This window comes from Triticum urartu, chromosome 2 (assembly GCF_003073215.2).
Source record: "Triticum urartu cultivar G1812 chromosome 2, Tu2.1, whole genome shotgun sequence".
Classification (NCBI taxonomy): Eukaryota; Viridiplantae; Streptophyta; class Magnoliopsida; order Poales; family Poaceae; genus Triticum; species Triticum urartu.
Window position 1 is genome coordinate 54,551,135 of NC_053023.1, and position 20,945 is coordinate 54,572,079.

The 20,945-nt window shown below is 42.6% G+C and overlaps 2 protein-coding genes across 2 annotated transcripts in view; both read right to left on the reverse strand.

Annotated features, from left to right (window-relative positions):
* Positions 1–10,831: 10,831 nt before the first annotated feature.
* LOC125535678 lies at positions 10,832–14,147 on the reverse strand. Its single transcript, XM_048698744.1, has 5 exons — positions 14,076–14,147; positions 13,336–13,975; positions 12,266–13,147; positions 11,505–11,654; positions 10,832–11,338 (listed from the first exon to the last, which is right to left on the reverse strand). The coding sequence occupies exons 2-5, from the start codon at positions 13,405–13,407 to the stop codon at positions 10,919–10,921; spliced, it is 1,524 nt and encodes a 507-aa protein (XP_048554701.1). The 5' UTR covers positions 13,408–13,975; positions 14,076–14,147; the 3' UTR covers positions 10,832–10,918.
* A 6,290-nt stretch (positions 14,148–20,437) lies between these two features.
* LOC125535005 (peroxidase 2-like) overlaps positions 20,438–20,945 on the reverse strand; it is a 44,590-nt gene continuing 44,082 nt past the window's right edge. The window contains exon 2 of the mRNA XM_048698062.1: positions 20,438–20,677. Coding sequence (XP_048554019.1) covers positions 20,438–20,677 — 240 coding nt within the window. The remainder of the gene's footprint in view (positions 20,678–20,945) is intronic.

The following is a 20,945-nucleotide window of genomic DNA, read 5'->3' on the forward strand; positions in this document are numbered from 1 at the left end:
ATTTTTTCATATTTTTTTGAATTTTCTTACTTTTTTTGAATTTACTATTTACAACGTACATTTTAAAGTTTTTCCTTTGACACGAGCTCCTGGAATGTCCAAACTGTGCCAAAATTTGTATGCACCTTGCTCCCTTGAGTATCTTTGATCCCACAAAATTGCAGATTTTTTTTGATTTTTTTGCTATTTTTTCGAATTTACTGTTCACCATGTTACTGTTCATCGGACGGTCAAACCCCTTTGACCGGACGGTAACGGCAGAAAAGGGCATTTCTGTAAGGTGACTTAACGGAAGAGGGGTATTTTTGAGCATACCTGAAAATTAGGGGCAAATGCCAGGTGGTGCCTCAAGTTAGGGGGATAAATGGAATTGTCCCATAAATAAATCATGCTGCGACTTCATCACATAATGGTTCACCATACGTGCATGCTACGGGAATCACAAACTTCAACACAAGTATTTCTCAAATTCACAACTACTCAACTAGCATGACTCTAATATCACCATCTCCATATCTCAAAACAATCATCAAGTATCAAACTTCTCTTAGTATTCAATGCACTTATATGGAAGTTTTTATTATGCCTAAAAGAAAATTGCCATGTTGTTATAAAGGACTCTCAAAATAATATAAGTGAAGCATGAGAGATCAATTATTTCTATAAAATAGAACCACCGCCGTGCTCTAAAAGATATAAGTGAAGCACTAGAGCAAAAACTACATAGCTAAAAAGATATAAGTGAACCACCGCCATGCTCTAATAAATTCTAATTCATGTGTGTCTGTCTCAAAAGGTGTGTACAGCAAGGATGATTGTGGTAAACTAAAAATCAAAGACTCAAATCATACAAGACGCTCCAAGCAAAATACATATCATGTGATGAATAAAAATGTAGCTCCAAGTAAAGTTACCGATGAACGAAGACAAAAGAGGGGATGCCTTCCGGGGCATCCCCAAGCTTAGGCTTTTTGGTGTCCTTGTATTTTACCTTGGGGTGCCATGGACATCCCCAATCTTAGGCTCTTGACACTCCTTGTTCCATAATCCATCAAATCTTTACCCAAAACTTGAAAACTTCACAACACAAAACTTAACAAGAGAATCTCGTGAGCTCCGTTAGCGAAAGAAAACAAAACACTACTTCAAGGTACTGTAATGAAATCATTCTTTATTTATATTGGTGTTAAACCTACTGTATTCCAACTTCTCTATGGTTCATAAACTCTTTTACTAGCCATAGATTCACCAAAATAAGCAAACAACACACGAAAAACAGAATCTGTCAAAATCAGAACAGTCTGTAGTAATCTGTACCTAACGCAAACTTCTGGAACCCAAAAGTTCTAAAATAAATTGCTGGACATGAGGAATTTATCTATTAATCATATGCAAAAAGAATTAACTAAATATCACTCTCAAAAAAAAATGTCAGCAATTCTCGTGAGCGCTAAAGTTTCTGTTTTTTTACAGCGAGATCAAAAAGATTTTCCCCAAGTCTTCCCAACGGTTCTACTTGGCACAAACACTAATTAAACACAAAAAACACAACCAAAACAGAGTCTAGATAAATTTTTCATTACTAAACAGGAGCAAAAAGCAAGGAATAAAATTAAAATTGGGTTGCCTCCAAACAAGCGCTATCGTTTAACGCCCCTAGCTAGGCATAAGATTTCAACGATGCTCACATGAAAGACAAGAATTGAAGCACAAAGAGAGCATCATAAAACACATGAAAAACACATCTAAGTCTAACATACTTCCTATGCATAGGCATCTTATAGGCAAACAAATTATCAAGGCAAGCAAAAACTAGCATATGCAAGGAAGCGGAAAGAAACAATAGCAATGTCAACATAACGAGAGGTAATTTAGTAACATGAAAATTTCTACCACCATATTTTCCTCTCTCATAATAATTACATGTAGGATCATAAGAAAATTCAACAATATAGCTATCACAAAACATATTATTAACACGATCCACATGTATGCAAAGTTGACACTCTTCCAAAACAGTGGGATTAACATTAACTAAAGTCATGACCTCTCCAAACCCACTTTTATCAAAAACTTCATAAGATTGAACATTCTCCAAATATGTGGGATCTAAAGTTGACACTCTTCCAAACCCACTTTCAATAATATTGCAAACACTATTATCAATCTCATATTCATCACGGGGCTTAAATAAATTTTCAAGATCAAAAGAAGAATCACCCCAATCATGATCATTGCAACAAGTAGTAGACATAGCAAAACTAGCATCCCCAAGCTTAGGGTTTTGCATATCATTAACACAATTGACATTAAGAGAATTTATAATAACATCAATGCAATCATGCTTTTCATCGAAGGAACTATCAAGTATGGGTGCAAGAGCAACGATCTCATCTTTAACATAAGGAACTATAGCAAACTCATCTTCAGAAATATTGGTATCATGGCCACAAGAATAGCAAGCATCATGTTCATCAAGGGTTATTTCAATCAAATCATCGGAATCATAATTATCTATAGATTCATGCATATCATTATTTTCTTCCGAAGAAACGGTCATTCTTTCAATAAATTCTTTGACATACACATTATGAGCATAGTTTTCATAGCAATATTTAAGTATGTCCAAATTTTCAGATTCGTAGAGAGTAATATCATACTTTTCAAACAAAGAAGCAACTTCATAAGCACCCTTAAAAGCAACAAAGTCTTCAATTTGTTCGATATCGTAGTAACTGTAAACACCCTTTGCATAAGAAGATAATATTTCATTATCATTAAACTCACATAGGTAGGGGAGGTGTTTTTTAGGGTTCTTAGAGCAACAAGTAAGATCACAAATTTCACAAAGATTCCAAGCATAACATAGCAATCTGTTTATTTGATCCCATAAGAGTATCCCCTTTTCAGACAAACGGTGACGCACAAAATGAGCATGCTCATCTAAAGATTTCCCATCAACTAGGCTAGTTGGGGTTTCAGCACGAGCACATAAGGATCGAAGATGATCCAAGTAGAATACTTTAAGTGGATCCATATCAATAGATTCTTAGCAAGCAAAGATGCAAGCAAATAGAAGGCACATGGAAACACAAAGAAAGATACATACGGGAAGAAGGCGAACGGAAAAGAGAGCGAATAAAATGGGAAGGGTGAAGTGGGGGAGAGGAAAACGAGAGGCAAATGGCAAATAATGTAATGCGAAGGATAAGAGTTGTGATGGGTACTTGATATGTCTTGACTTGGCGTAGATCTCCCCGGCAACGGCGCCAGAAATCCTTCCTACTACCTCTTGAGCACTGCGTTGGTTTTCCCTTGAAGAGGAAAGGGTGGTGCAGTAAAGCAGCGTAAGTATTTCCCTCAGTTTTTGAGAACCAAGGTATCAATCCAGTAGGAGACCACGCGCGAGTCACCTTGTACCTACACAAACAAATAAGAACCTCGCAACCAACGCGATAAAGGGGTTGTCAATCCCTTCACGGCCACTTGCAAGAGTGAGATCTGATAGAGATGATAATAATAAGATAAATATTTTTGGTATTTTTATGATATAGATTGAAAGTAAAAGATAGCAAAATAAAGTAGATTGGAAACTTGTATGATGGAGAATAGACCCGGGGGCATAGGTTTCACTAGTGGCTTCTCTCAAGATAGCATAAGTATTACAGTGCGTGAACAAATTACTGTCGAGCAATTGATAGAAAAGCGAATAATTATGAGAATATCCAGGCATGATCATGTATATAGGCATCACGTCCGAGACAAGTAGACTGGAATGATTCTGCATCTACTACTATTACTCCACACATCGACCGCTATCCAGCATGCATCTAGAGTATTAAGTTCATAAGAACAGAGTAACGCCTTAAGCAAGATGACATGATATAGAGGGATAAACTCATGCAATATGATATAAACCCCATCTTTTTATCCTCGATGGCAACAATACAATACGTGTCGTTTCCCTTTGTCACTGGGATCGAGCACCGCGAGATTGAACCCAAAGCTAAGCACTTCTCCCAGTGCAAGAAAGATCAATCTAGTAGGCCAAACCAAAACTGATAATTCCAAGAGACTTGCAAAGATAAACCAATCATACATAAAAGAATTCATAGAAGATTCAAATATTGTTCATAGATAAACTTGATCATAAACCCACAATTCATCGGATCTCGACAAACACACCGCAAAACAACATTACATCGAATAGATCTCCAAGAGAATCGAGGAGAAATTTGTATTGAGATCCAAAGAGAGAGAAGAAGCCATCTAGCTACTAGCTATGGACCCAAAGGCTGAAGTAAACTACTCACGCATCGTCAGAGGGGCCATGGAGTTGATGTAGAGGCCCTCCATGATCAATGCCCCCTCCGGCGGAGCTCCGAAAAAGGCCCCAAGATGGGATCTCTTGGGTACAGAAGGTTGCGGCGGTGGAATTAGGTTTTCGTGGTGCTCCTGGATGTTTGCGGGGTATATGGATATATATATATAGGAGGAAGAAGTAGTTCAGTGGAGTAACGAGGCGCCCACGAGGGTGGAGGGCGCGCCCCCCTGCCTCGTGGCCTCCTCGATTGATTCTTGATCTCCACTCTAAGTCTCCTGGATCACGTTTGTTCCAAAAATAACGCTCCCGAAGGTTTCATTCCATTTGGACTCCGTTTGATATTCCTTTTCGGCGAAACTCTAAAATAGGCAAAAAAGCAGCAATTTGGGTTGGGCCTCCGGTTAATAGGTTAGTCCCAAAAATAATATAAAAGTGTAAAAATAAGTCCATTAACATCCAAAATAGATAATATAATAGCATGGAACAATCAAAAATTATAGATACGTTGGAGACGTATCAGGTACACCTTCTATCACAGATCTGAAGGCAAGATCTTTGTTGCTAAGAGTGGTTCCTTTCTAGAGAAGGAGTTTATCTCGAAAGAAGTGAGTGGAAGGAAAGTAGAACTTGAGGAGGTAATAGTACCTGCTCCCGAACTGGAAAGTAATTCATCACAGAAATCAGTTCCCGTGATTCCTACACCAATCAATGAGGAAGCTAATGATGATGATCATGAAACTGTAGATCAAGTTACTACCGAACCTCGTAGGTCAACCAGAGTAAGGTACCGCACCAGAGTGGTACGGTGATCCTGTTCTGAAGGTCATGTTACTTGACCATAACGAACCTACGAACTATGAGGAAGCGATGATGAGCCCAGATTCCGCAAAATGGCTTGAGGCCATGAAATCTGAGATAGGATCCATGTATGAAAACAAAAGTATGGACTTGGGTTGACTTGCCCGATGATCGGCAAGACATAGAGAATAAATGGATCTTCAAGAGGAAGACGGACGTTGATAGTAGTGTTACTATCTACATAGCTCGAATTGTCACAAAAATGTTTTCGATAAGTTCAAGATGTTGACTACAATGAGATTTTCTCACTCGTAGCGATGCTTAAGTTTGTCTGAATCATGTTAGAAATTGCCACATTTTATGAAATCTAGCAAATAGATGTCAAAACTGCATTCCTTAATAGATTTCTTAAAGAAGAGTTGTATATGATGCAACCAGAAGGTTTTGTCCATCCTAAAGGTGCTAACAAAATGTGCAAGCTCCAGCGATCCATCTATGGACTGGTGCAAGCATCTCGGAGTTGGAATATATGCTTTTTGATAAGGTGATTAAAGGATATGGTTTTATACAGACTTGTGGTGAAGCCTGTATTTACAAGAAAGTGAGTGGGAGCACCACAACCTTTCTGATAAGTATATGTGAATGACATATTATTGATCAGAAATGATGTAGAATTTTCTGGAAAGCATAAAGGAGTGTTTGAAAGGAGTGTTTCAAAGAAAGACCTCGATGAAGCTGCTTACATATTGAGCATCAAGATCTATAGAGATAGATCAAGATGCTTGATAAGTTTTTTCAATGAGTACATACCTTGAAAAGATTTTTGAAGTAGTTCAAAATGGAACAGTCAAAGAAAGAGTTCTTGCCTGTGTTGCAAGGTGTGACGTTGAGTAAAGACCCAAAACCCGACCACTGCAGAAAATAGAAAAAGAGAACGAAAAGTCATTCCCTATGCCTCAGTCGTAGGTTCTATAAAGTATGCTATGTTGTGTACCAGACCTATTGTGTACCTCACCATGAGTTTGGCGAAAGGGTACAACAGTGATCCAGGAGTGGATCACTGGACAACGGTCAAAATTATTCTTAGTGGAATAAATACATGTTTCTCGGTTATGGAGGTGACAAAAAGTTCGTCGTAAAGGGTTACATCGATGCAAGCTTTGACACTGACCCGGATGACTCTAAATCTCAATCTGGATACATATTGAAAGTGGGAGCGATTAGCTCAAGTAGTTCCGTGTAGAGCATTGTAGACATAGAAAATTTTCAAAATACTTACGGCTCTGAATGTGGCAGACCCGTTGACTAAATTTCTCTCACAAGCAAAACATGATCACTCTTTGGGTGTTAATCACATAGCAATGTGAACTGCATTATTGACTCTAGTAAACCCTTTGGGTATTAGTCACATGGACATGTGAACTAATCACATAAAGATGTGAACTATTGGTGTTAAATCACATGACGATGTGAACTAGATTATTGACTCTAGTGCAAGTGGGAGACTGAAGGAAATATGCCCTAGAGGCAATAATAAAGTTGTTATTTATATTTCCTTATATCATGATAAATGTTTATTATTCATGCTAGAATTTTATTAACCGGAAACTTGACACATGTGTGAATACATAGACAAAACAGAGTGTCCCTAGTATGCCTCTACTTGACTAGCTTGTTAATCAAAGATGGTTAAGTTTCCTAGCCATAGACATGTGTTGTCATTTGATGAACGGAATCACATCATTAGAGAATGATGTGATGGATAAGACCCATCTGTTAGCTTATCATAATGATCGTTTAGTTTTATTGCTATTGCTTTCTTCATGACTTATACATGTTCCTCTGACTATGAGATTATGCAAGTCCCGAATACCGGAGGAACACCTTGTGTGCTATCAAACGTCACAACGTAACTGGGTGATTATAAAGATGTTCTACATGTGTCTCCGATGGTGTTTGTTGAGTTGGCATAGATCGAGATTAGGATTTGTCACTCCGAGTATCGGAGAGGTATCTCTGGGCCCTCTCGGTAATGCACATCACTAAAAGCCTTGCAAGCAATGTGACTAATGAGTTAGTTGCGAGATGATGCATTACGGAACGAGTAAAGAGACTTGCCGGTAACGAGATTGAACTAGGTATTGAGATACCGACGATCAAATCTCGGGCAAGTAACATACTGATGACAAAGGGAACAACGTATGTTGTTATGCGGTTTGACCGATAAAGATCTTCGTAGAATATGTAGGAACCAATATGAGCATCCAGGTTCTGCTATTGGTTATTGACCGGAGATGTGTCTCAGTCATGTCTACATAGTTCTCGAACCCGTAGGGTCCGCACGCTTAACATTCGATGACGATCGGTATTATGAGTTTATGTGTTTTGATGTACCGAAGGTAGTTCGGAGCCCCGAATGTGATCACGGACATGACGATGAGTCTCAGAATGGTCGAGACATAAAGATCGATATATTGGAAGGCTATGTTTGGACACCGGAATGGTTCCGGATGAGTTCGGGCATTTTCCAGAGTATCGGGAGGTTACCGGAACCCCCCGGGGAGTCAATGGGCCTTAGTGGAAGAGAGGAGGAGGCGGCCAGGTGGAGGGCGCGCCCCCCCCCAATCCCAATCCGAATTGGGGTGGGGGCCGGCCCCCCTTTCCTTCTCTCCCTCTCCCTCTTCCTTCTTCTCCTACTCCAAATAGGGAAGGGGGAAACCTACTCCTATTGGGAGTAGGACTCCCCCCTTGGGCGCGCCATAGAGAGGGCCGGCCCTCCCCTCCTCCACTCCTTTATATACGGAGGAGGGGGGCACCCGATAGACACACAAGTTGACAGTTGTTTTAGCCGTGTGCGGTGCCCCCCTCCATAGATTTCCACCTCGGTCATATTGTTGTAGTGCTTAGGCGAAGCCCTACGTCGGTAACTTCATCATCACCGTCATCATGCTGTCGTGCTGACGAAACTCTCCCTCGGCCTTAGCTGGATCAAGAGTACGAGGGACGTCACCGAGCTGAACGTGTGCAGATCGCGGAGGTGCCGTGCGTTCGGTACTTGATCAGTTGGATCGCGAAGACGTTCGACTACATCAACCGCATTACTTAACACTTCTGCTTTCGGTCTACGAGGGTACGTGGACACACTCTCCCCGCTCGTTGCTATGCATCTCCTAAATAGATCTTGTGTGATCGTAGGAAACTTTTTGAAATACTGCGTTCCCCAACTTGAGCCCATTTCATCATATATATGAGCCCATTTCATCATTAGAGCACTAAATATGTTTTTTGAGTACAATAGAATATAGATATATGTAACCCTAAGTGTTCATATATATGAACCCTATGTGTTCATATATATGATCCCATTTCATCATTTGTTTATTTTGCTATATTTAGGGTTATTACGAATATATTTAGGTTTTTTTAGGCTTGATTGTCTTAGGCTAGATTGTTTTAGGGTTTTTTTAGGCTTGTGTGTTTTGGGTTGCATATGGGGGTCGTGCATGGTTTGATGTGAGGAAGAGAAACAAAAATGTAAGCAAGTGTGATGGTGAAGTGTCGTCATGCAGATTTGTTTGTTAAAATGAGGGTATTCGAAACAAGAACATATTGCAAAGCTCGGATGACTATAACATTGGATCGAGTGGCAAAAAATTATGAAGTCACATATATTGTGCTAGAACACAATCATTACCTTCAATTGCCACAAACTTGCCACTTGATGGCATCACAAAGGAAGATTTCCAAAGTACAAGCTTTTGAAATAGAAGCCGCTGATGATTCTGGAATCATGCCAAAAGCTGCACATGAGCTTACTTGTCATCAAGTTTAGTTTGGGAGAAGTACACAACTTAGTGAGAGCTTCAACAATTCATTGAAAAATCATTTGAAATCAGATTTTCATATTGTTCGGTTCTTGATGCATTTTGAGAGGACAGTGGAAGTAAAACTAAGAAAGGAATTGCAATCTGAATTTGATGCAAGGAAGAAGTTGCCAAGAATCAAGATGCACACACCTATCTTGGTGCTAGCAAGCAAAGAGTACACTCCAATTATTTTTGAAGCTTTCCAAAGCGAATATGAAAGATCAATGGCTGCATACACTGGAGCATTAGATGGACATAACAAGTTCGCAGTTGCTATTGGGAGTTTGCATGGTGATTTAAAATTCGAGGAGGAGCGCATAGTGATTGGTGATCCTCTAACCCAAACAGTTTCATGTAGTTGTGGAATGTTTAATAGGACGGGAATATTGTGGGGACATGGTCTCAAAGTGCTTGATTTGATGAATATAAAAGTATTGACAGCACATTATATCTTAAAGAGGTGGACTAGAGAAGCATGCAATGGAAGCATACACGATAGACAAGGAAGGAACGTGATAGAAAATCCAAACTTGGAAGGCCAACTTCGGTAGAAGGATTCGTCTCACAAATTTCACACTTTGGCATATAAAATAACCTACTCTCTATAATGTTGTTTGATGTTAGAAAATGCACTTGATTGCATTGGTCCACAACTAGAGGATAAACTCAATGCAACTACCAATGCGCTGTATAAGCCATGCAATGACAAAGAAAATGTTGACCCAAATATGCAACAAACAAATGAGGTTCTTAGTACTGCAAAACTCAAGAAAAAAGAGGTTCAATAAAAAAATTGAGGAGAAGACAAACTTGGCTTGATAAGTTACTCAAAAGGAAGTGCAAGCCAACTAAAGTTGCTCCATCCAAAAACCAAAGAGCAAAGGTATGTAGCAATATGTACATGATGTGTTGTTACCGTCCATTCCTAAACTTACTAGAAGTTTTATTGCAGCAACACAAGAAACATGATGGTGCATAGCCTCAAGCAGGAGTGGAGAAGGATGGGCGCAATAAAGGAGCAAATATGGAGTTTCAAGAGTGCAACAAGACAATGAGTTACATGCAGCTCTTGACCGCTACCCGTTATGATGAAAATCTGTTCTAGCATGTACAAGCTTTTAGATAGTATTTTGGGCGGTGTCAACTGTATTTTGGACAGGGTTGACTATAGTATTTTAGACTTGTGGGCTAACTATAGTCTTTTGTGGCCTATGTGTACTAGTAAAAGGGCCAACTCTATGTACTTGAATGATTATGTAAGAACAAATTTCAATGTCAAGTGCTTTAAAAATTAGTTTGTTCAGACCTGCAAAAGAATTTGTATTCTGTTCAACTTTCCGTTGTTGTTGTTGTGTTTTCCTGAACCTGTTAACTCATGGGCTAATACTAGCAAACTTCAACAAAAAAAGGAGTACGTCTGAACACTTCAATACAACCACCAGTGCACTGTATTTGTGTTAATTAACTGAACCGATGCAAGTTTGCTAGTATTGTGTTAACTGAACCGATGCTCTGCTCTCTTCTCTGCCTGAAGAAAGTGCACTCCGTTCTCTGTTGTTTTGTCCACTCATTCAGTTTCTTTTGACTGTGAACTGCTGCTGGCCACTGGATCAATTCCAACGGTATGGTAGGGGGCAAGGTACGCTGTGCCTTGGCCACAGCAGATCTCGGTCCATAAAGGTAGACCAAAAAATGGACTAAGACAACTAAATGTGATGTCAGCTGAATGGGACCAAACTATATCTCATCTAGATGAATTCTAAGCACTCTCATCAATATTTATACAACTTCGGTATTTTATATAATGGAAGCTAATGATTTTGACAAAATTGACAGAGAGAAATAATAAAGGATACATAGGGTATTACTCTCCTACGATTCTGTAAGTTCAGAATATATAAAACTGACGTGATCTCTTGTACTCTGCTTGCTAATAAATACATGACCAGGTGGCTCGAGAGGGGTGTGTCGAACCACCACGGAAAATTATCTGTGCTGAGGACTGGACGATCTCTCTAAGTTGCTTGACTGTTGCTTCTTGTGTATCCCTGTCCCTTGGAAAGAAGCCCCCTACAGGAGGAGGTATAGGGATCATTGCGTCACAGCCCTTGCATGGATATTCACCATCTGTCAGAAGAACCGTCTTCAGGTTTGGAGCTCGACCCATCACGGTACTTGCAAATAACAAGTGATGCTTCAGTAGGGGCCTAAAACCACCAAACTGAAACTCTTTCAATTGCCACTTCTGACAGCTCGTGAACCCAGGAATCTTCCATGAAGGTTCCACTCTCTGAGCACCACACCATCTTATTCTTGCTTCATCACCATCCAGGCATGGATGTTCAAACATCTGCATTCAACCACCAATACAAAAATTATAAGGGGTTATGGTAGGATGTTCAAACATCTGCATTCAACCACAGATGTACAATCATAAAGAGACTACGATGGTGTTTTGAGTCAGATAGACCTGTATACATTCCAACTAAAAGTTTAAAAGAATTGAGTAGAAGTACCTCAACATCAAATGTCTCAACAGATGGAGCAGCTTCGATGAGATTTAATGTCCATAACAGATCAAATTTTATAAAGATACCATGAATAAACAGCTTTCTTAGCTTGTTGAATGCAGTGCAGAGTTGTTTTCTTTCTGGTTGCATCCAGATCTGATGAACAAAACAAATAAAGAAAAAGATAAGTATACAATAATTGTGCATCTGTATATGTTATAAAGGCAAGTTATGCATGCACCAGGTTAGTCATTTGCCAAGTAATGGGATGCTTCCAGGCAATTATAAATCTCTACTATATACTTAATTAAAGAAGAAGAATGTTCCTCTTTCGTACAACCTTGAGTTCCCCCTCCGTCTCTTCGCTCTGATCTTTTTCCTCGTATATATGGTCTTTTCTCCGGTTTTTCTTGAAAACCATCTTAACTGTCCCACCTTTTATTGACTTACCAAGTAGAAATATGTCTTCTTTGGTAAACCAATAAATTCTTACCAAATAAAATCCTAAAATTTATTTAGGTAGGTAAATCACAGGCAAGATTTGATAAAACATTTACTTACACAATCACATTAATATGGGTTCACAGCAACATACAATAATATTTATATCCCACTGCAACGCACCGGAAATTATCTACTTATAAATAAAAGCAAATTACTTGGTCAAGGATGAACCAGCAAAGCTAAAACAATCCTAGTGATGGTCCAACATGAAGTTCATACTAATGCATAAGCACAATATAACAACAGATATCTGCTAAAATTACCTTTTCTCCTCGAAAGTTTAAGGTCATAGTGTGTATGTTTGTGGTACCATCTAGAACCTGGCTTAAACTAAAGTCTTGGTGATAGAGAGTTGCATCACATTTGAGGTACAATTCCTTGAGTGACGGGACAGAACCAAAACACAAGGGGGCCTCATGAAACAACCAAGCCTGCCAACGGACCCGCTCTAGTTTTGGAAGGCAGAGCACCTCAGCTCTTTTCAGTGACAAGTAGACTTCTAGAACTCTGAGATTCGAATGTGGCGCATTGATCTTCCATACAGATAAGTCCCCGGTGTCACAGTGGTCCAGACGAAGGTGCAGCAATTGCTTGCAACAATCAAACAGGAGGTGATTCATGTCGCGTTCGGCGAAGCGAACATTATGTAGATGAAGCCTTGTGAGGCAGCGAAGAACACTAGGGTACTCACTGAAAAATCCATCCACATCCCGAGCTTGCCGTAACATAACCTCGTTGTCGGAGTCCTTGACCTCCTTCTCAGTTAAAATGGCAAGTTCCAAATCTTTTAGCATCTCGCTGTCAATGGCATTGCTAACTAGCAGGCCAATGTCACGCGAGTAGTTGCCCATGAGATAAAGCTTGAGGCATAGTGTTGAGATGGTGTGTTCCCTGCGGGGCTGAGCCAAGAAGCTGCTAGTGGCTCTTGTCAGAGACGCCATTGCTTGATCAGTGTGTGCAGCCCCTGTACATGGGGCACTAAGGAAGTCCGTGACATGAAGTTTGAGATCAGGAAGTAGCCACGGCAAGTTTCTCCACCGCGTTGACAACACGCTAGTCCTTGCTGCCATGGCAAGGTCGACTCTCCCCAAGATAGAGATTAAAATGTCATCGGTCAACGCGCTGAGCCTATCTTCCTCGCCTTTCTGCAACAAGAATATATATCATCCATGGATACAGTCAGGTCAACATGCAAAGAATAGAAGGTTCTAAGCATAAGTAATCGTTGCATCATCTCTAGCAAGAACACTGCATTTTTTGTGATGTGTAAGATCATTTATTGGGAACTTCAGTATATAGGAGTAGGCAGAGCAGCTAGCAAAGAAGAACTTACATGGCGGCGCGCACTATCTGACTCCATGGATAATATCCTCCGAGTCCAGGGAGCCCTGAACAGCCCGCTCATCTTTTATGTAGGGAGCTCTGGTCTCTATTTATTCAGAGAGGACGAGATGATGACGATGCTCTAAATCGGTCCGACCAGAATCTGAAGTAGAGAATCTCCGACTTCTGTTAGATGAAACCGAATAATAACCTCCTCCCGAGTCCAGTATGCCTTCCAAAGCGCTCGTCTGTATTTTTCAGACACAAGAGGAGACAGAAGTCGAGAATCCCCGACTTTTCTCTCTCTCTCTCTCTCTCTATCTCTCTGAGATGAAACCGAATCGAACAGACAACAGCCTGACGACCGCGTTGACACAATGATTTACGCTGGAGAAGACGGACTATAATTTACGAGTATGTTCGACCGCGTGGTAAATCCACATCCACACGTTTGCTATTGCTGGTGGAGGAGGGGATTGCAGCCTGTAAAAAGGATCATCTCACGGCCTACAAAATCAACCACCCCGTCCGTCTTTCGAAATCCCTGTAAACGGACGCTCTTCCACTCGCAGAACAATTATTGTTCTGCTATTAACAACGGATCAAGAAAATCAGCTGCCTTGGATAGAGTTGGGGAGGTTAACGAGCCCCTGAAAATCGAGCCAATCAATCAGTCCGGCACATCAGACCCTGCCTAGGACGCGAGGAGAGAAAGAGGGCAGCAGCCAAGCGGCGGAGCGAGGGCCTCACCTTGTCCTTCTTCGAGGGCGGCGGCGTTCCGTCCGTGCCCGCTTCACGGCGGCTCGGGATAACCCTAGGCTATATCTGGCCATGGGCCGGGCTTGGGCCGGGCCTAAAAAAGCCCATGGCAGAAAACTGAGGCCCAGGCCCTCCCAGGCCCTATCATCGGGCCTACTTTTCAAGCCCAAGCCCGGCCCATCTGGTAAAAAGCCCTGAAAAGCCCTTAGGGCTTAGGGTCGTGGGCTGGGCCTATTCCTTAAAATGTCAATAGGATAAGCCCAAGCCCACCCAGGCCCTGCTAGTGGGCTTAAAACTCAGGCCCAAGCCCAGCCCATGATCAAGCCCATCGGGCCTAGGCCCTGGATTTTAGGGCCGGGCCTGGGTGGGCCGACAGGGCCGGGCCTGAGATGGCCAGGACTACCCTAGGCTAGGCGAGATGCCAACCGCCCACCGCAGAGCAGGAGTTGTATGTTTTCTTTTTCCTTGAGAAATAGCAGGAGTTGTATGTTTTTTTTTCCTTGAGAAATAGCAGGAGTTGTATAGTGCTATTGTCTTGGGCTACAACGGGCCTTCGTTTCGGACTGGATCATTTTTGGGCCAGCTGCGTTTGCGGCCCAGTTCAGCCTGGCTGAGTAAAAATAGGTTTTGGGTCAAGTTCCGCACTGGGTTCAGCCTCACTGAAGCGGCTACAGTAATCGGGCTGGTCCATTTCGTGCACAATTAAAGAAAAAGGAAGGGAAAAGGAGAGCATGAGGGATCGATCCCTGGAGCTATTGTTCGTGTTAAGTAAAGGGGGTGAGACCTACCATATGACATATGTGATAAGCAATAAAAACATTCAAAAAAAAAGGAGACGAGCATACTTGAAGTGAGTCAAGTCGGTTTTCTCCGGGTGTTTTTTCGTTTCTTTTCTTTTTTTTCTTCTCCTATCTTTTCATTTGTTTCTTTAGTTTTATTCATTTTATTTTTTCTTTGATTTATTTTGTTTCTTTTTCAGTTTTCATTTTTTTGTTTCCTTTCATTCTTTTGGTTACCATTCTGAATTTTTCGTTTATGTCATCAACATTTTTCTAATTCACATTTAACATTTTTGAATATAAATTTAATTTTCATAAAAACATGGTCAATATTTTTATACATATTTTCAACATTTTCCAAATACAAGACTTTTTTGTGTGTTAATAGTTTTTTGAAAACATTGTCAAAAAATTTCAATACACACTTCTAAACTTTTTCAAAATTTTTATTAACATTTTTCAAATATAATATTAACATATTCTAAAACGGTCAACATTTTTGATATGCAAATTGAACATTTTTCAAATTTTTGATTAACAGTTTTAATGCAATATTACCATTTTTTAACACATGGGCAACATTTTTTAAAACAAATTTAACATTTTTTTAATGCTTGATTAACCTGTTACAAATACTTGTTTAATATTTTTTCAAATGCTTGTTTAACATTTTTATATACATGATAAAAAATCATCATTTTTTAATACATGGTAAAGAAGTCCTATATAAATTTAAAATTTTTAAAATGCTTGATTAACATTTTTCAAAAACTTTTTCAACATTTTTTTAAATGCTTGATTAATATTTTTATATACATGATTAATTTTTTTGGGCTTTTTTTAATAGATGGTCAACGTTTTCTCTACACATGTTAACATTTTTCAAATGCTTGATTAACGTTTTTCAAATACATGTTCAACATTTATTCTAAATGCCTGATTAACATTTTTTAAATACAAGATCTTCTTTTCGGATACATGGTTTTTTATACATTTTTCATACACGTATAAACATTTTCTTTATACACATTTAACATTTTCTAATGCTTAGGTAATATTTTTTGTATTTTTTAAATTTTATAAATAATTAAATACATACATATATATATATATATATGTGTATATACATAATATAATATAAACAAATTAAAAAAAGCAAAAGCGAACACATAAAAAGTAAAAAGAAGAAGAAAAAAACGGCCTCTCACACGCCTGGGCTGGCCCAATTCGCCCTCCCATTCAGGGAGGGTTTTCCCTAGGTCTCGCAGAACGCAAGGTATATGGGCCCCGAGTTTGGTTCCCCGCGGGCGCCCCTATTTGTCGCCTTACGCGAGCGCAGGGCCGGCCGGTGAGGTTTTCATACATCGTAAATGCATTAATCCGAAAAACTAAAAACAGCGTAAATGCATTAATCTGGAAAACTAAAAACCCTGTTTCCAGGATTTGTTAAGTGATGCTGCTAGTAGCCATCCCAACTACTAATTGGTACGTCTTTTGGCAATAGATCAGGGTAACATGAACTATGTTGGCTGTAGAATATTCACTTCATGAACTATTTTTTCATCCATGCAAAGAATTTGTACTTTTCTTTATCTCTACATCTCTACAACTATTAAATAAGCAAACATATTTATCACTAAGTGCATCCAGATTAACGTACACAGAACAACCCAAATCAATGGGAGCCACACGATTAGCCCCTCTCATTTAGATCTAACCATCAACATAACAATCAACCCTCATCAATAGTGCGTTTAGTGATTTCAAAGAGCGGACGAAAAAAACTCCGCCAGCGGTGACCCCTACAATCACGCACGAAAAATAGAAACTGACCCCGATCAGATCACCCTCAAGGCCACAACCTGGCGCTGCAAGATCTTCCAATGGTGTGCGCCTCCTCCCACTCCTCACTTGATTCGTATTCGGCTCTTCGCCATCTAAGGTCTTCGAGGGGGACGCCATTGACTCCAGTGCTCCTCCGGTGGTGGTTGTGGGGTCGGCCGGAGAGGCGACGACGATGGGGAGCAGCGGCGCATCGGCAGCGGCAGCGGCTGCAGGGCAACGACGGACGAGTAGCGGCGCGAAGCAGGTGCAGGTGGCGGTTCCGGTCGAAAGGAGGCGGCAGGGGGGCTTAGGCGGGTGAAGGGAGCTCGTCCGTGAGTGTGGCGCGCAGAGGCTGTTGCTGCTAGCCCGCGGTGGTTGCCGTGGTGCAGCGCCGGCGGCACGACTGCAAGGGGAGCCGGCGGCGGCGCGCATGGCCGTGGGGTTAAGGTGAGCTGGTCGGGGCGCAGTGGGAGTAGTGCGACAGGGTCCAGGCCGTCTTCCTTTATGGAGATGAATTGTTGGGTCGACGCCACCAACACATGCTCGAGGCGAGGTCTGATAATTTCCTCTTCTCTCCTCTTCTTCTCCTCTTCCTTTTCTTCCTCTCCTCTTCTTCTCCTTTTTCCTCTTCTTATTTTCCTTTTTCCTCTCCTAAATATATAAAACTTTTCTAAAAATGAAACTAACCTAAAATGTACTAAATCAGAGAACATATATAGATAATCCTTTTCTAAATATATAAATCTAACTTTTTTTTGCATATATGAACATATATACACAGAGAACATACAAACATATATACATTTTTATAAAAAAGCAAAATACAAATCATCATATATATGAAAAAAAATCTGAAAAGAAGCAACATACACAATACATATACTCACATATATACATATATATATAATCTAAAAAAACAAGCATATAATATATGAAAAAAAGGAACAGGGGAGGGGCGGCGCCGGCAGCACCAAGGGAGGGGCAGGGGCGCGGGTTCGGCGGCGAGGACGGCGACGGGGCAGGGGGCGCGTGTTCGGCGGCGAGGACGGCGACGGGGCAGGGACGACAGCCGGCGAGGAAGGGGCGGGCAGGGCAGGGCGACGACGACGACGGGGGCGCGCGGGCCGGGGCATGCAACGCGCGTCGGGGTAGGGCGGTGATCGGCGACGGCGTCGGGCGAGGGCACGGGCGACGGCGACCTCGGGCGGCTAGGGGAGGCGACGGCGACGTCGGGGCAGGGGCCGGCGTTGTGACGCCCCCGATTCAATCGTACACTAATCATACACGCAAACGTGTACGATCAAGATCAGGGACTCACGGGAAGATATCACAACACAACTCTACAAATAAAATAAGTCATACAAGCATCATATTACAAGCCATGGGCCTCGAGGGCTCGAATACAAGAGCTCGATCATAGACGAGTCAGCGGAAGCAACAATATCTGAGTACACACATAAGTTAAACAAGTTTGCCTTAAGAAGGCTAGCACAAACTGGGATACAGATCGAAAGAGGCGCATGCCTCCTGCCTGGGATCCTTCTAAACTACTTTTGGTCATTGTCAGCGGGCTGCACGTAGTAGTAGACACCTCCCGAGTAGTAGTAGTAGTCGTCGACGGTGGCGTCTGGATCCTAGGCTCCAACGTCTGGTCGCAGCAATCGAGCATAGAAAGGAGGGAAAGAGGGAGCAAAGCAACCGTGAGTACTCATCCAAAGTACTCGCAAGCAAGAAGCTACACTACATATGTATGCATTGGTATCAAATGGAATAAGGGTATCATATGTGGACTGAACTGCAGAAAGCCGGAATAAGAGGGGGATAACTAGTCCTGTCAAAGACTACGCTTCTGGTAACCTCCATCTTGCAGCAGAAGAAGAGAGTAGATGGTAAGTTCACCAAGTAGCATTGTGTAGTATAATCCTAACCGATGATCCTCCCTTCGTCGCCCTGTGAGAGAGCGATCACCGGTTGTATCTGGCACTTGAAAGGGTGTGTTTTAAGTATCCGGTTCTAGTTGTCATAAGGTCAAGGTACAACTCCAAGTCATCCTGTTACCGAAGATCACGGCTATTCGAATAGATTAACTTCCCTGCAGGGGTGCACCACATAACCCAACACGCTCGATCCCATTTGGCCGGACACACTTTCCTGGGTCATGCCCGGCCTCGGAAGATCAACACGTCGCAACCCTACCTAGGCACAACAAAGAGGTCAGCACGCCGGTCTAAATCCTATGGCGCAGGGGTCTGGGCCCATCGCCCATTGCGCACCTGCACGTTGCGAGGGCGGCCGGAGAGCAGACCTAGCAACCTCCATTACAAAGGAAGTTGCTTACGCGGTCCAACCCGGCGCGCGCCGCTCAGTCGCTGACGTCACGAAGGCTTCGGCTGATACCACGACGTCGAGTGCCCATAACTGTCCCCGCGTAGATGGTTAGTGCGTATAGGCCAGTGGCCAGACTCAGATCAAATACCAAGATCTCGTTAAACGTGTTATCTTGAAATAACCGCGAATGCCGACCAGGGCCAGGCCCACCTCTCTCCTAGGTGGTCTCAACCTGCCCTGTCGCTTCGCCACAAAGATCCACACAGATGGCCGTTGGGACAAAGGTCCTTTCAGCCCCCAATCCGTAAATCACTCGCGGGTGCTCCACGAGCCGACCCGACTTTAGTCACCACATGTATCATGTATAAAGTATATAGTATATACCCGTGATCACCTCCCGAGTGATCATGGCCCGATAATATAGCATGGAAGACGGACAAGAATGTAGGGCCACTGATGATAAACTAGCATCCTATACTAAGCATTAGGATTGCAGGTAAAGGTAACAACAGTAGTAGCAAGGACAGGCTATGCATCAGGATAGGATTAACGGAAAGCAGTAACATGCTACACTACTCTAATGCAAGCAGTATAGAGGAGAGTAGGCGATATCTGGTGATCAAGGGGGGGGGCTTGCGTGGTTGTTCTGGCAAGAAGGATGGGTCGTCAACACCATAGTCGAACTGGGGGTCGCCGGCTGCCTCGGGGTCTACCGGAAAGAAGTAACAAAGGGAGAACACAATAAATAACAGAGCAATCAAAGCATCACAAAGCGTAACATGGCAATACGCGGTGCTAGTGGTGACCTAACGCAGTATGGGGTGAAACCGGCGAAGGGGGGAAAACATCCGAGAAAGTATTCCCGGTATTCTGTGTTTTCGGATAGATGAACCGGAGGGGGAAAGTTGCGTGTTCAATATACTAGGGATGTGTGGCGGACAAATGGGCTGCGTATCTGGATTCGTCTCGTCGTTCTGAGCAACTTTCATGTAGAATTTTTTTTTCATCCGAGCTATGGTTTATTTTATATGACTTTACAAAGATTTAAACATTTTCTGAAATTATAGATTTACTTTAATTCGAAAATCATTTTAATATCTAAATGCTATGGGTACCAGAAAGTGTACCCACACTTTTGCACGTGAGGCTGGCAGTGGGCCCAGAGTCAAAGTTAATGGCTGACTGTGTGAGCCTTATCCAAATGAACAGTACATGGGGGCCCCACATGTCATTGGGTGATATACTAATCAGTGTTGAATATAAACCAGGGACTAATTAAGTGCGGTGGGACCCAATGTCGGTGGCTGTTTTAGGGGTAATTAGCACCTAATTAGTTTAACAAATTAACTGGGGCGGGGCCCGTTTGGCAGTGACAGTGGGGGAAAGGTTAGCGCTAAACAAACTGGGGTTATCCCCTCCAAGTCAACAGAAGGGCCGGCTGGGCTCGCGCGGGCACAAGGCGCCGGTGGCCTCGCCCAGTAGAGACCGGGGGAGGGGAGCAGGGGGAGGCCCCGGGCGGCGGTGGCCCTTGTGGGCGCGGCCATCTGGCACGCGCAGACAGGCTCCGGCGGGCACGGCCGAAGCGGCGGGGAGTTGCGGGGCGGCGAGCAGCGCGGGAGCGGCGTCAGGCATGGAGGCGGCCGAAGCAGCACAGTGGCGGCGCTGCAGCAGTACTTGGTAGCAGCAGAAGTAGCAGCTACAAGCAGAGTAGTAGCAACGGGTGCCATCGACCATAGGAGGAAAGCAGGGAGAGGCGGGCGCGCGTGGGCGCGGTCCTGGGATCCGGATGTGGCAACGATGAGTGCGCGACGCGCTAGGGGACCTAACCCAACGGGAAAGAGGAGGAGAAGGAGCGAAGGCTGACAGGGGATGCAGAGGAGGGTCGAAGAGGTCGGAGCTGGTCGGGGATGCGTAGATCGACGACGAGGCA

Bases quoted from the DNA above. Each gene is read 5' to 3' on its own strand.
- LOC125535678 (XM_048698744.1), bottom strand. From the start codon at position 13,407: ATGAGCGGGCTGTTCAGGGCTCCCTGGACTCGGAGGATATTATCCATG. The intron at 13,148-13,335 runs GTAAGTTCTTCT...TTCTTGTTGCAG, and splicing joins CAGATAGTGCGCGCCGCCAT to AAAGGCGAGGAAGATAGGCT. The intron at 11,655-12,265 runs GTAATTTTAGCA...TTTGTTCATCAG, and splicing joins TAAACTTTCGAGGAGAAAAG to ATCTGGATGCAACCAGAAAG.